General features: G+C 45.5%; 1 protein-coding gene across 3 annotated transcripts in view; it reads left to right on the top strand.

Annotated features, from left to right (window-relative positions):
• The window catches only part of LOC130356680 (septin-4-like), a 138,117-nt gene that overhangs the window by 121,944 nt on the left and 3,251 nt on the right, over positions 1 to 12,922 (top strand). For all 3 annotated transcript variants that reach the window (XM_056558528.1, XM_056558529.1, XM_056558530.1), the window contains 2 exons: positions 3,347 to 3,509; positions 3,897 to 3,996. In XM_056558528.1, coding sequence (XP_056414503.1) covers positions 3,347 to 3,509; positions 3,897 to 3,996 — 263 coding nt within the window. The remainder of the gene's footprint in view (positions 1 to 3,346; positions 3,510 to 3,896; positions 3,997 to 12,922) is intronic.

The raw sequence follows: 12,922 nt of genomic DNA, 5'->3' as shown, positions 1-12,922 counted from the left end.
TTAAATCAATTATAATCTCTAATGTCTAATGCGGCTTTCATTGTTATTCAGCATACGCAAGAATCTTCTGCACTGTCAAAAAAATGTTTCTTGTCAAAAGCCACAACTCGGAGGAGAGCAGGGAAAATCATGGCGTATGCGAGTGATAGATGCTGAAGTCTCTTTTTAACTTTTCTGAACGTAGCCCTACGTTTTTAGACTTCCAATGAGTAATCTGAAAACAATGAGATTCGGACTCCGTTATATGAAAGGTCTTGTGCCGATCTTGCATGCCTCATAATATTGTCTTTATCTTTATAATTCATTATCTTTACTATGATTGGTCGGGGATGGGTACCCGGAGTAATTATTCTATAGGGCACTCTATGAGCTCGTTCAATAGCAAAGATAGGTGAGAGCACTTCCCGTCCAAATTTTTCCAGAATCCATTTCTCCAAGAATTCTATAACATTCGTTCCTTCAGCTTTCTCCGGGAATCCCAGAAAGCGAATGTTATTTTGTCTCACTTGGTTTTCAATATCATCTATTTTTGCGGCAAGATCAGCAATATCTTTTGTATTTTTGTCAGATTCTTTCTGGCACTCCACTATTTTTCCTTCTGCTCCACTTAGCCTCTGTTCTGTTTGGGCCACTCTCAGTGTCATATTATGAAAATCATTCCGCAATATGGAAATGTCCTGCTGCAGATGACCTACTTGGGCTGACAGTCCTGTTATTGCTGAGAAAATATCTCTCAGAGTAGGCTCCTTGTCTTGTATGGGATTTTTGGTTGAGTTAGTCTCCGTTTTAGGTTCCGCGTTTTGATTAGAAGCACTTAATACAGCCCTTGGTAACCGTGATTCATGCATTAATTGCAATGGGCTGTGCTCTATTGCATGGTCATATGACTGTATATTGGCCTGCTGCGCATGTTCCTTAGCTCTACGAGAGAGATTTTCCACTGTAAGTACTCTGGTGGACTCTAAACATTCCCCATTCTGAGGTACTATTTATGTACTTTCCATAGATAATACCTCATTTTGGTCCTCACTGCTTCCTCCTAATAAGCATTTACATGATCCATACCCATTGTCGCAAACAAAAATAAACTTTATGTAGAATTATTGTAATGTCCCAGTACAGGACATGGTCCTGTACTACCCTTAGGCCCTGTCAGGTTGCGACCCACCCCTGAAAGCTCTCCCCCTGTTGTTTCCAGAATATTATGTATGTTGCTTTAATGCCTAGACAATCTCCTAATGTATAGGTAGTGCAGAGGACCTGTGGAAGGTCTAAAGGACCTGTGTCACATGTTATGTTATGCAGTCACATGAGTTGTTGTCACGTGTTCTCCCAGAGAGCACCAGCTTAACCTATGACCCGCAGCTTGACCAATGGGCTTTAGTCCAGCCCCCCACTATATAAAGGGGTGGCCATTACAATTCTATCTCTTCTGCTGCAAGCAACTCTTGTACCATCAGTCTTTACTGAGACAGCACACACCAGAGATCTCAGTGCAAGTGATCAGCCTCTGGAAGACCCCAAAAGCTACAGTCATTCCAGCAAGTCTCAAGTCTATGTCTGCTGTCACTGAAACTAGTCAAGTCCTGCATATAGTCAAGTCAAGTCCAATCTCGAGTCAAGTTAATTACAAGAATATTGGTCCAGCAAGCTGAGAGGTCATTCTGGATTCCTGGCCACCTCTCTGAGATTCTGGCCTAACTGTGAAGATAATTCCATCTGTCTTAAACTCAGTAAAGCCTCCTTTAAACCATAACTGGTTATGGACTCTACTTTCACTACTAGCCATTGGAATAGCGGAGATACCGTCGTGTTGTTTCCGGTACCCAAAACCACTCTGGCGTCATGACCACTAGGGGTTAATACCATCTTGCCCCCGAGGTTAATACCATCTGATCCTGCTTTAAAAGCAAGAGGGCATTGGTTCCTGGTAAAGGGTCATCATCATGCTCACACATGAGTCTTAAAGGGGTACTCCGCCCTTAGACATTTTATCCCCTATCCAAAGGAATAAGATGTCTGATCGCAGGGGTCACGCCGCTGGGAACCCACGCGACCTCCCTGCAGCACCCAATGTCATATGCCGGAGTATTGTGACGTCATGACCCCATCCACTCCCTCAATACAAGTGTATGGGAGTGGCCGTGATGGCCGCCCCCTCCCATAGACTTGTATTGAGGGGGCAGGGTGGGGCGTGATGTCATGAGGGGGCGGGTCGTGACGTCACAATACTCCCCTGTATCGCCCCTCATCAGGCACGGAGCAAACTTTGCTTCGTGCAGCAGATGACACGGGGTGCTGCAGGAGAGATTGTGGGGGTTCCCAGTGACGGGACCCCCGCGATCAGACATCTTATCCCCTATCCTTTGGATAGGGGATAAGATGTCTAGGGGCGGAGTACCCCTTTAAGAGTAGTGCTCTGTATTGGTAGTGTGTCAAGGGGAGCCTTATACATTCTGTACCACTCCATATGAAATCAGGGACATACTGAGGTACAGTAAGGCCCCAAAGACTATGGATTTTTTTACACTTATTGTTTTGGAGGAAAAAAAAGATGCCTTTTAATGTAATCCTCGACGACTCCTGCAAGCCTTGGAAACATACAAGAATGTGCTGCAAAATAAAATAAAACATCTAAAAGGCAACCAAACTTTAGTACTACCAAATCCCAACCATTTTCAGAATTCGTAGTTCTGTTGTACACTTAGTGGCTGATCTAAAGGGAATCTGTCAGCTTCATATCATGTTTTGAGCTGCAGACTCTGAAATAATGGCTGTTTGCAAAGTTATAAAATTATGTTTTACTTCTTAGCTCAAGTATCAATAGAGGCCAGGTTAAGCTGCAGAATGCACATCTCTTCTCTACTCCTGCCTGCACTGCATGATTGATGTACAAGGCTAAAGCCAAACCCTGTCCCTAAATAATGCAGGGGGTGGGTGGAAGAAGGAGGAATCATGCATGTGCACCATGCATGATTCCTCCTTCCTCCACCCACCCCCTGCATTATTTAGGGACAGGGTTTGGCTTTAGCCTTGTACATCAATCATGCAGGGCAGGCAGGAGTATGGCCTCTATGACTCTTAAGTATAGAAATAAAATAATATTTTTATAACTTTGCAAACAGGCATAAGCTGACAGCTATAATGTGTTTATCAGCTGTCTACCCATTTCTACAGCTCTGAGTAAGCTATAGAGCTGACAAATTCCCTAATTCCCTGTTATATGGCAATTTGTGTTTTTACTGATTCAACTTGAATAGTTTAAAGGGATTATCTGAGATTTAAAGAATTGATGGCCTATCCCCAGGATAAACAATGGATTTTAACATTTTATAATTTTCCCTAGTTGAAAATGAACAGCATTGTGACTTTGTCAAGCTGCGTACAATGCTGGTCCGTACTCACATGCAAGACCTTAAGGATGTCACGAGAGAAACCCACTATGAAAACTACCGGGCACAGTGCATCCAGAGCTTGACACAACGGGTGGTTAGGGAACGGAATCGCAAGTAAGTGCATGTACACAGAACATTAGCAATATCCATGTCCACTAACACATCTACCACCAAAAAAAAAAAAATATATATATATATATATATATATATATATATATATAGATATATATATATATATAGGCTTTTGCTGCCCTCTGCAGGAATAAAAGCATGAGGACACAGACAAAGTAAATGGGCACATATCATCAATTTAGCTACATAATGTGATACTGTTGTCCTGGCACTCAGTTCTTTCTTATGTAATTACATGAATTACTGTGAATTCAATTCCTGCACAATCATGATTTATATATGGAGTATTATATGTTCTAAGAACTTCTCATTCCAGCAATAGTGAAACAAGTTATTCATAATCTGCTCTCTTGTATTTTGTTCTTACAGTAAGTTGACTCGAGAAAGTGGTACCGATTTTCCAATTCCCAGCGTGCCTCCGTCACCAGATCATGAGACTATGAAACTGATCCGAGAGAAGGATGAGGAGGTGAGGGGGTCAGTTATGTGGTGTAACACTATACTATAATATATGCATAGAAACTATATTATTTACAAGCCTAAAATTCATTCTATGTTCTAAACCAGTGTTTCCTAACCAGTGTGCCTCCAGCTGTTGCAAAACTACAAATCCCAGAGTGTCTGGACAGCCAACGGCTGTTAGGGCTTTCTGGGAGTTGTAGTTTTGCAACAGCTGGAGGCACACTCGTTGGGGAACATTGTTCTAAACTATATCCATGTACCATGTATTATACACCGATCAGCCATGACATTAAAGCCAGATTTACATGATCAGAATATGAGTACATTTTTGATCTATAATGCTGCCAGTTCAGGTCATTGGACCCATGGGTGGACGAGAATTAAACCCAAGACTAGAAAACCAAAACCAGCATAAACATATCATAAGGCGCACACCATGGGTGGCTGCCACGCGCCCTACCAAAGACTTGAATTGAGGGGGTGTGACCATGACATCACAAGAGGCGTGGCAGTGATGTCACAAGCCTCTGGCCCTGCATCGCCAGTCATCCGGCACGAAGCTCCGTGCACTGGATGTCTGGGGTGCCACAGCTGAGATCGCAGGGGTCCCCAGTGGTGGGACCCCCGTGATCAGACATCTTATCCCGTATCCTTCGGAAATTGATTTGGCATCTCTTTGTCCACTCGGGGGAGATATTAGACATGGAATACTTGGCATCGGCAGCCCCTTACAAATGAATAGAAAATGAGTGGCATGGTGCTATTGCGCTTGCGCCATGGAGTGCATTAGGCGCATGCGCCAGTGTTTGGGCGCACGCGTACTTGGTGGAATGCAGGCACGTTCAGTACTGGCTGTAGATGTGAGCAGCAGAGAGATGGCGCGTGCGCATTGTAACAGATGAACGGTGTCCAGGTAATGTTATGCTTATGACTCATCACCCTGGAAGTAAAAGCAAGATGCTTGCATGTGTGGCATGTGGAGTGTGTGAGAAGTGTGTAAGGAGTTACACCTGCTGGCATCCAGGTAATTGAAAAAGCACTATATATATAGTAGCACTGGTGGAACATTTGCCCATGTGCCCCTGAGGAAGTCACTGTCAGGTGACAGAACATGTGAGGACAATCTAGGGGGACACTCACTCCGGTTTACTGTGATGTATTTTTGTGATCCATCTACCCAGACCATGAACATATTGGGCCACTGAACCTGTATTAGGAGGGTATTGTTTATTTTTGTCATAAGATTTTGTATTGTGGTAGTATTATGTATGTGCATAGTGGCATTGTTATATTGTCATATCTTAGGAGTATATTGGGTGTCCCTGAGGCGAAGTCCCCTTAGTTTGGGATCCCTTCCGTTGTTTGGGGATGGGTCTTCCTGTATTGTAATTGTTTTTAAGTGTGTGCTTTGTGTATAACTTTGTCTTACTACTTTTGTACTAATAAAGAACATATATGGTTATTTTGGTGTGTGCCTTACAATATGTTTATGCTATTTTTTGTCTTTTAGTCTTGCTCTTGTAGAATATAAACATTGGCAGCACCCCTATTTTGCATCTATATAGATTGAGCCCATCAAATTGTGTCTTTTAACCTGTGCAGGACACAGGGCGTATGCATACGCCCTGCATCCCGAGTCCTTAAGGACTGAGGGCGTATGGATACCCCCGTGAGAATTCCGGTCCCTGCCACTAGCCGGTTCTGGACCGGATCGGGATGCCTGCTGAAATCATTCAGCAGGCATCCCAGCACATCGCCAAGGGGGGTCCTGAGAACCCCCCCCCATGTCGGCGATTGGAGAAAATCACATGTCAATTCAGACATGCGATTTTCTCCAATTCCGGGCTGATCGGGTCTCTGGTGATCCGATCACCCGGAAAATAGGGCTGATCGGAGTTGTCAGCGACAGCCCCGATCAGCCTAAGAGATAGGAGTGAGGTCGCAGAGCTGCGATCTCCTCCTATCCCTTGCCATTAGCAGAACCGAGTTCTGACCAATGGCAGCTCAGGACAGGGGCTTGCCATGGCAACCCCCCCCCCCCCCCCCGTTCTGCCCGCCCCTGGATGTCGAGGGGATCGTGGGAAGAAGATGGAGGCCGTACCTGCAGGAAAAGATGCCTGGGGACCCGGGATCTTCGCTGGAGACTGCTGGATCCTGGCTCAGGTAGGGAATCATCGGTGGGGGGGATTGAAATTGAAAGTAAAACTATCTTTACTGTGGCAACCACTAGGAAAGCCAAACTGCAACTCCCAGCATGCCCAGACAGCCTTTGGCTGGGAATTGTAGTTTTGCAACATCTGGAGGGTCACAGCTTGGAGACCACTGTTACAGTGGTGCCCAAACGGTAGCCCTCCAGATGTTGCCAAACTACAACTCTCAGCATGCCTGGACTGCCCAGGCATGCTGGGAGTTGTAGTTCTGTAACATCTGTCCCTTCAGATTTAGCAATTTTCATGACATTTTTTGAAAATTGCTGCTCTACTTTGAAGCCCTCTAATTTTTTCAAAAAGCTAAAATATGTCCATTTTATGATGCCAACATAAAGTGGACATATTGTATTTGTGAAGAAAAATTAAATTTATTGTGAATATCCATTTTCCTTACAAGTAGAGAGCTACAAAGTAAAAAAAATGCTAAATTTTCTAAATTTTCATGAAATTGTGGGATTTTTCACCAAAAAAGGATGCAAGTAGCGCCAAAAATTTACCACCAAAATAAAGTAGAATATGTCACGAAAAAACTAGACTCAGAATCAGAATATTCGGTAAAAGCGTTTTCGCGTTATTAATTCATAAAGCGATGGTAGTCAGAATTGCGAAAAAGGGCTCAGTCCTTAAGGTGAAAAAGGGCTGTGTCCTTAAGGGGTTAAGGATTAAACCCAATGACAGGTGAAGTGAATAACATGAATTATATCTTGACAATGGTGCCTGTCGTAGGATCTATTCGACAAGTGAACAGTCAGTTCTTCAAGTTGGTGTGTTGGAAGCCAAAAAATATATAAAAAGATATCCTGTACCTATGTAGAGAAATTCTTCTTACAGCCTGGGTTCACATGTTGTGGTTGCAACGTGGCAGAAACTAGTCAGTGCAGTTTTGAAATTGACTGCAGATAAAAGCAGTGTGATGGTAATGGTCATGTGGTGCTGCAGGTAAAAATGCTGTTTATCTGCAATATAGCACGTCTATTAAAGAGTACCTGTCAAAACCACATTTTGTAAACTAACTCAGATTATATTCCCTATCTCCTAACACCCCTCCTGCCCTTAAAACAATATTTCCGAGCTTTAAAACGCTCTGTATCATATCTTTCCCCTTTGCTCACATTGTGTGAGCTCCTGGCAGGAGAAAGTGGGCATTGCCCATCAGGCGCAACATCACTGAAGCCTGCAAGAGCTCTGCCTTGCCTTGCCCTGCCCTGCATGCACTTCCTGAATTTGGTCTCCTGTCAGGCCAGGAGGAGACCAAACTAACTGTTTGACTTTTACAGGGAACAGAACAGAGCCACCTAGTGGCTGTTTTTTCAATCACATTAAAACATATAAAGGATGAGAATTTTAACAGGAATTAAACAGCAAAGGGACAATATATTAAAAGTTTAGTTTATCTCTTTACGGAACCAGACCCACAGTGATTTTCTGATCACAACAGCTGCTTAAATTTAAAAAGGGGTTCTCTATTACAGTGGTCCTTTAACCCCTTAAGGACACATGACGTTCTCATACGTCTCCATTTCCGAGTCCTTAAGGACACATGACGTATGAGAACGTCATGTGCTTTACCGGCCCCCCGCAGCCATCTGGAGCGGAGCCGGTGCCCGATGCCTGCTGAAATCGTTCAGCAGGCATCGGGGCATATCGCCCAGGGGGGTCATGATGACCCCCCATGTCGGCGATGGCCGCAGATCGCTGGACAATTCAGTCCAGCGATCTGCGGCGGATTCCGGGTCAATCGGGTCTCCAGTGACCCGGTGACCCGGAATTACTGGCTGATCGGGGCCGTCAGAGACGGACCCGAACAGCCATAGCCAGCAGGGGTGAGGTGGCACTGGTGCCACCTCACGATCGCCCTGATTCGTCATCCGGTTTCCCGGCCGACCAATCAGGGCGCCTGCTGCGGATGTCACTCCCGCAACCTGCTCCGCCCCTCTTCCGGAGGACGTGAGCGGGTGCGGGAAGAAGACCCCGGGTGCTGGGGACCCCGATCCCCGGCATCCCTGTTGGGATCGGGGCCCCAGGAGCGGCGGCGGCGAGGGACTGACCTGCGCGGCGGCGTGGAGCAGCAGCAGTAGGAGGTGAGTGACGGCCTCCTGCTGTTGCTTAGCAACAGCTCCCAGCATGCAAAAAGGGCATGCTGGGTGAAAGGTTGTATCAGGGCATGCTGTGAGTTGTAGTTAGTGAAAGGTTGTATCAGGGCATGCTGTGAGTTGTAGTTAGTGAAAGGCTGCACTAGAGTTCTCCTTTATTATTGTTTTATTCTCTTTCTTTCTTATCTCCTTCTTCTTGTTCTCAGTCTCCTCAAGGTCGTGTTCCTAATAAGATACATTTCCTGTAACTAAAGAATTATCTGCTAATTGGCGCTATGTACCCTGGGAAGAAGTGTGTAAAATCAAAACAATTATATCACCTTTTAGAGGTGTCCACATTTTTATTGGTCAATGTAAATACGCCCTTATTCCCTTTTTATACTGATGCTTAATGCAATAAAGTCAGAGTGTGTTCGCCATACTTGTCTGTTATCTTTTCCCATGAGGGATACACTCTCCTGGTACCAGATAAGGTGAAACAAACCAAGGTAGAACTAAGGCACTATATGCCAGGGGTATATAGTGAGGAGTTGCAGATCCTTTCACTGGGAGCTGTAGTTATGCAACAGCAGGAGGCAGACCACCACAACTCCCAGCATTCCCTTATGGGCATGTTGGGACTTATAGTTTTGCAACAGCTGGAGGCACATTTTTTCTATGGAAAAGTGTACCTTCAGCTGTTGTGTAACTACAACTCCCAGCTTGCACAATCAGCTAAAGTGCATGCTGGGAGTTGTAGTGGTGCATCTGCTGGTTGCATAACTACAACTCCCAGCATGCCCGTTGGCTGTCGGTGACTGCTGAGAGTTGTAGTTTTGCAACAGCTGAAGGCACACTGAGTTAAGTAGCAAACCAGTGTGTCTCCAGCTGTTGCATAACTACAATCCCCAGCATCCCCAGCCAAAGTAGTATGCCTCCAGCTGTTGCATAACTACAAGACCCAGCATGCCCTTCCGCTGTCCGTACATGCTGGGGATTGTAGCTTTTGCAACAGCTGAAGGCACACTGGTTGCAAAACACTGAGTTTGTTACCAAACTCGGTGTTTCACAACCAGTGTGCCTCCAGCTGTTGCAAAACTACAACTCCCAGCATGCACTGATAGACCGTACATGCTGGAAGTTGTAGTTTTGCAACAGCTGGATGTTTCCCCCCCCCCCCCCCCCCCAATGTGAATGTACAGGGCACACTCACATGGGCGGAGGTTTACAGTAAGTATACGGCTGCAAGTTTGAGCTACGGCAAATTTTCTGCCGCAGCTCAAGCTGCCAGCGAGAAACTACTGTAAACCCCCACCCATGTGACTGTACCCTAAAAACACTACACTACACTAACACAAAATAAAATAAAAAGTAAAAAAACACTACATATACACATACCCCTACACAGCCCCCCTCCCCTCCCCAATAAAAATGAAAAGCGTCTGGTACGCCACTGTTTCCAAAACGGAGCCTCCAGCGGTTGCAAAACTACAACTCCCAGCATGCACTGATAGACCTTACATGCTGGGAGTTGTAGTTTTGCAACATTTGGATGTTTCTCCCCCCCCCCCCCCCAATGTGAACGTACAGGGTACACTCAGATAGGCGGAGGTTTACAGTAAGTATCCGGCTGCAAGTTTGAGCTGCAGCAAATTTTCTGCCGCAGCTCAAACTGCCAGCGAGAAACTACTGTGAACCCCCGCCCGTGTGACTGTACCCTAAAAACACTACACTACACTAACACAAAATAAATTAAAAAGTAAAAAACACTACATGTGCACATACCCCTACACAGCCCCCCTCCCCAATAAAAATGAAAAACGTCTGGTACGCCACTGTTTCCAAAACGGAGCCTCCAGCTGTTGAAAAACAACTACTCCCAGTATTGCCAAATAGCCACTGACTGTCTAGGCATGCTGGGAGTTTTACAACAGCTAGAGGCACCCTGTTTGGGAATCACTGGCATAGAATACCCCTATGTCCACCCCTATGCAAGTCCCTAACTTAGGCCTCAAATGCGTATGGCGCTCTCACTTTGGAGCCCGTCGTATTTCAAGGCAACAGTTTAGGGTCACATATGGGTTATCGCCCTACTCGGGAGAAATTGTGTTACAAATTTTGGGGGGAATTTTCTGCTATTACCCTTTTTAAAAATGTTAAAATTTTGGGAAACCAAGCATTTTAGGTTAAAAAAACTTTTTTTTTCACATATGCAAAAGTTGTGAAACACCTGTAGGGTATTAAGGTTCACATTTCCCCTTGTTACGTTCCCCGAGGGGTCTAGTTTCCAAAATGGTATGCCATGTGGGTTTTTTTTTTTTGCTGTTCTGGCACCATAGGGGCTTCCTAAATGCGGCATGCCCCCAGAGCAAAATTTGCTTTCAAAAAGCCAAATGTTACTCCTTCTCTTCTGAGACCTGTAGTGCGCCAGCAGAGCACTTTTCACCCCCATATGGGGTGTTTTCTGAATCGGGAGAATTTGGGATTCAAATTTTGGGGGGTATTTTCTGCTATTACCCTTTTTAAAAATGTAAACATTTTGGGAAACCAAGCATTTTAGGTAAAATTTTTTTTTTTTTTTTTACATATGCAAAAGTCGTGAAACACCTGTAGGGTATTAGGGTTCCCATTACCCTTTGTTACGTTCCCCGAGGGGTCTAGTTTCCAAAGTGGTATGCCATGTGTTTTTTTTTTTTTTTTTGCTGTCCTGGCACCATAGGGGCTTCCTAAAGGTGACATGCCCCCCAAAAACCATTTGTCGCTCCTTCCCTTCTGAGCCCTCTACTGCGCCCGCTGAACAATTAACATAGACATATGAGGTATGTCCTTACTCAAGAGAAATTGGGTTACAAATAAAAGTAAAACTTTTCTCCTTTTTACCCCTTGCAAAAATTCAAAAATTGGGTCTACAAGAACATGTGAGTGTAAAAAATTAAGATTTAGAATTTTCTCCTTCACTTTGCTGCTATTCCTGTGAAACACCTAAAGGGTTAATACACTTACTGAATGTCATTTTTAATACTTTGGGGGGTGTAGTTTTTATAATGGGGTCTTTTATGGGGTATTTCTAATAGGAAGACCCTTCAAATCCACTTCAATATTGAACTGGTCCCTGAAAAATAGTGAGTTTGAAAATTTTGTGAAAATTTTCAAAATTGCTGCTGAACTTTGAAGTCCTCTGGTGTCTTCCAAAAGTAAAAACTCATACATTTTATGATGCAAACATAAAGAAGACATATTGTATATGTGAACCCAAAAAAATATATTTGGAATATCCATTTTCCTTACAAGCAGAAAGCTTCAAAGTTAGAAAAATGCAAAATTTTCATTTATTTCATCAAATTTGGGGATTTTTCACCAAGAAAGGATGCAAGTTACCATAAAATGTTACCACTAAGTTAAAGTAGAATACCGTATATACTCGAGTATAAGCCGAGTTTTTCAGCACGATTTTTCGTGCTGAAAACACCCCCCTCGGCTTATACTCGAGTGAACTCCCCCACCCGCAGTGGTCTTCAACCTGCGGACCTCCAGAGGTTTCAAAACTACAACTCCCAGCAAGCCCAGGCAGCCATCAGCTGTCCGGGCTTGCTGGGAGTTGTAGTTTTGAAACCTCCGGAGGTCCGCAGGTTGAAGACCACTGCGGCCTTCAACATCATCCAGCCCCCTCTCACCCCCTTTAGTTCTGAGTACTCACCTCCGCTCGGCGCTGGTCCGGTCCTGCAGGGCTGTCCGGTGAGGAGGTGGTCCGGTGGGATAGTGGTTCCGGGCTGCTATCTTCACCGGGGAGGCCTCTTCTAAGCGCTTCGGGCCCGGCCTCAGAATAGTCACGTTGCCTTGACAACGACGCAGAGGTGCGTTCATTGCCAATGTACTTCTGCGTCGTTGTCAAGGCAACGCCACTATTCCGGGCCGGAAGCGCGGAGAAGAGGCGCCCCCGGTGAAGATAGCAGCCCGGAACCACTATCCCACCGGACCACCTCCTCTCCGGACAGCCCTGCAGGACCGGACCAGCGCCGAGCGGAGGTGAGTACTCAGAACTAAAGGGGGTGAGAGGGGGCTGGATGATGTTGAAGGCCGCAGTGGTCTTCAACCTGCGGACCTCTGGAGGTTTCAAAACTACAACTCCCAGCAAGCCCGGACAGCCGATGGCTGCCCGGGCTTGCTGGGAGTTGTAGTTTTGAAACCTCTGGAGGTCCGCAGGTTGAAGACCACTGAGGGCGAATGATGAGAAGAGGATGATGAAGGGGGGGTGTGGGATGATGAAGGGGGGTGGGGATGATGACAAGGGGATGATGAAGTGGGGTGGGGATGATGACAAGGGGATGATGAAGGGGGGGTGTGGGATGATTACAAGGGGATGATGAAGGGGGGATGTGTGGGATGATAAGGGGATGATGAAGGGGGGATGTGTGGGATGATGACAAGGGGATGATGAAGGGGGGATGTGTGGGATGATAAGGGGATGATGAAGGGGGGATGTGTGGGATGATAAGGGGATGATGAAGGGGGGATGTGTGGGATGATGACAAGGGGATGATGATGAGGATGTTAATGACGGGTCTGGATGATGACAGGGGGGATGAGGTATTTCCCACCCTAGGCTTATACTCGAGTCAATAACTTTTCCTGGGATTTTGGGTTGAAATTA

This window comes from Hyla sarda, chromosome 2 (assembly GCF_029499605.1).
Source record: "Hyla sarda isolate aHylSar1 chromosome 2, aHylSar1.hap1, whole genome shotgun sequence".
In the NCBI taxonomy this organism is placed as follows: domain Eukaryota; kingdom Metazoa; phylum Chordata; class Amphibia; order Anura; family Hylidae; genus Hyla; species Hyla sarda.
This window is presented reverse-complemented; position numbering and strand designations above follow the sequence as displayed.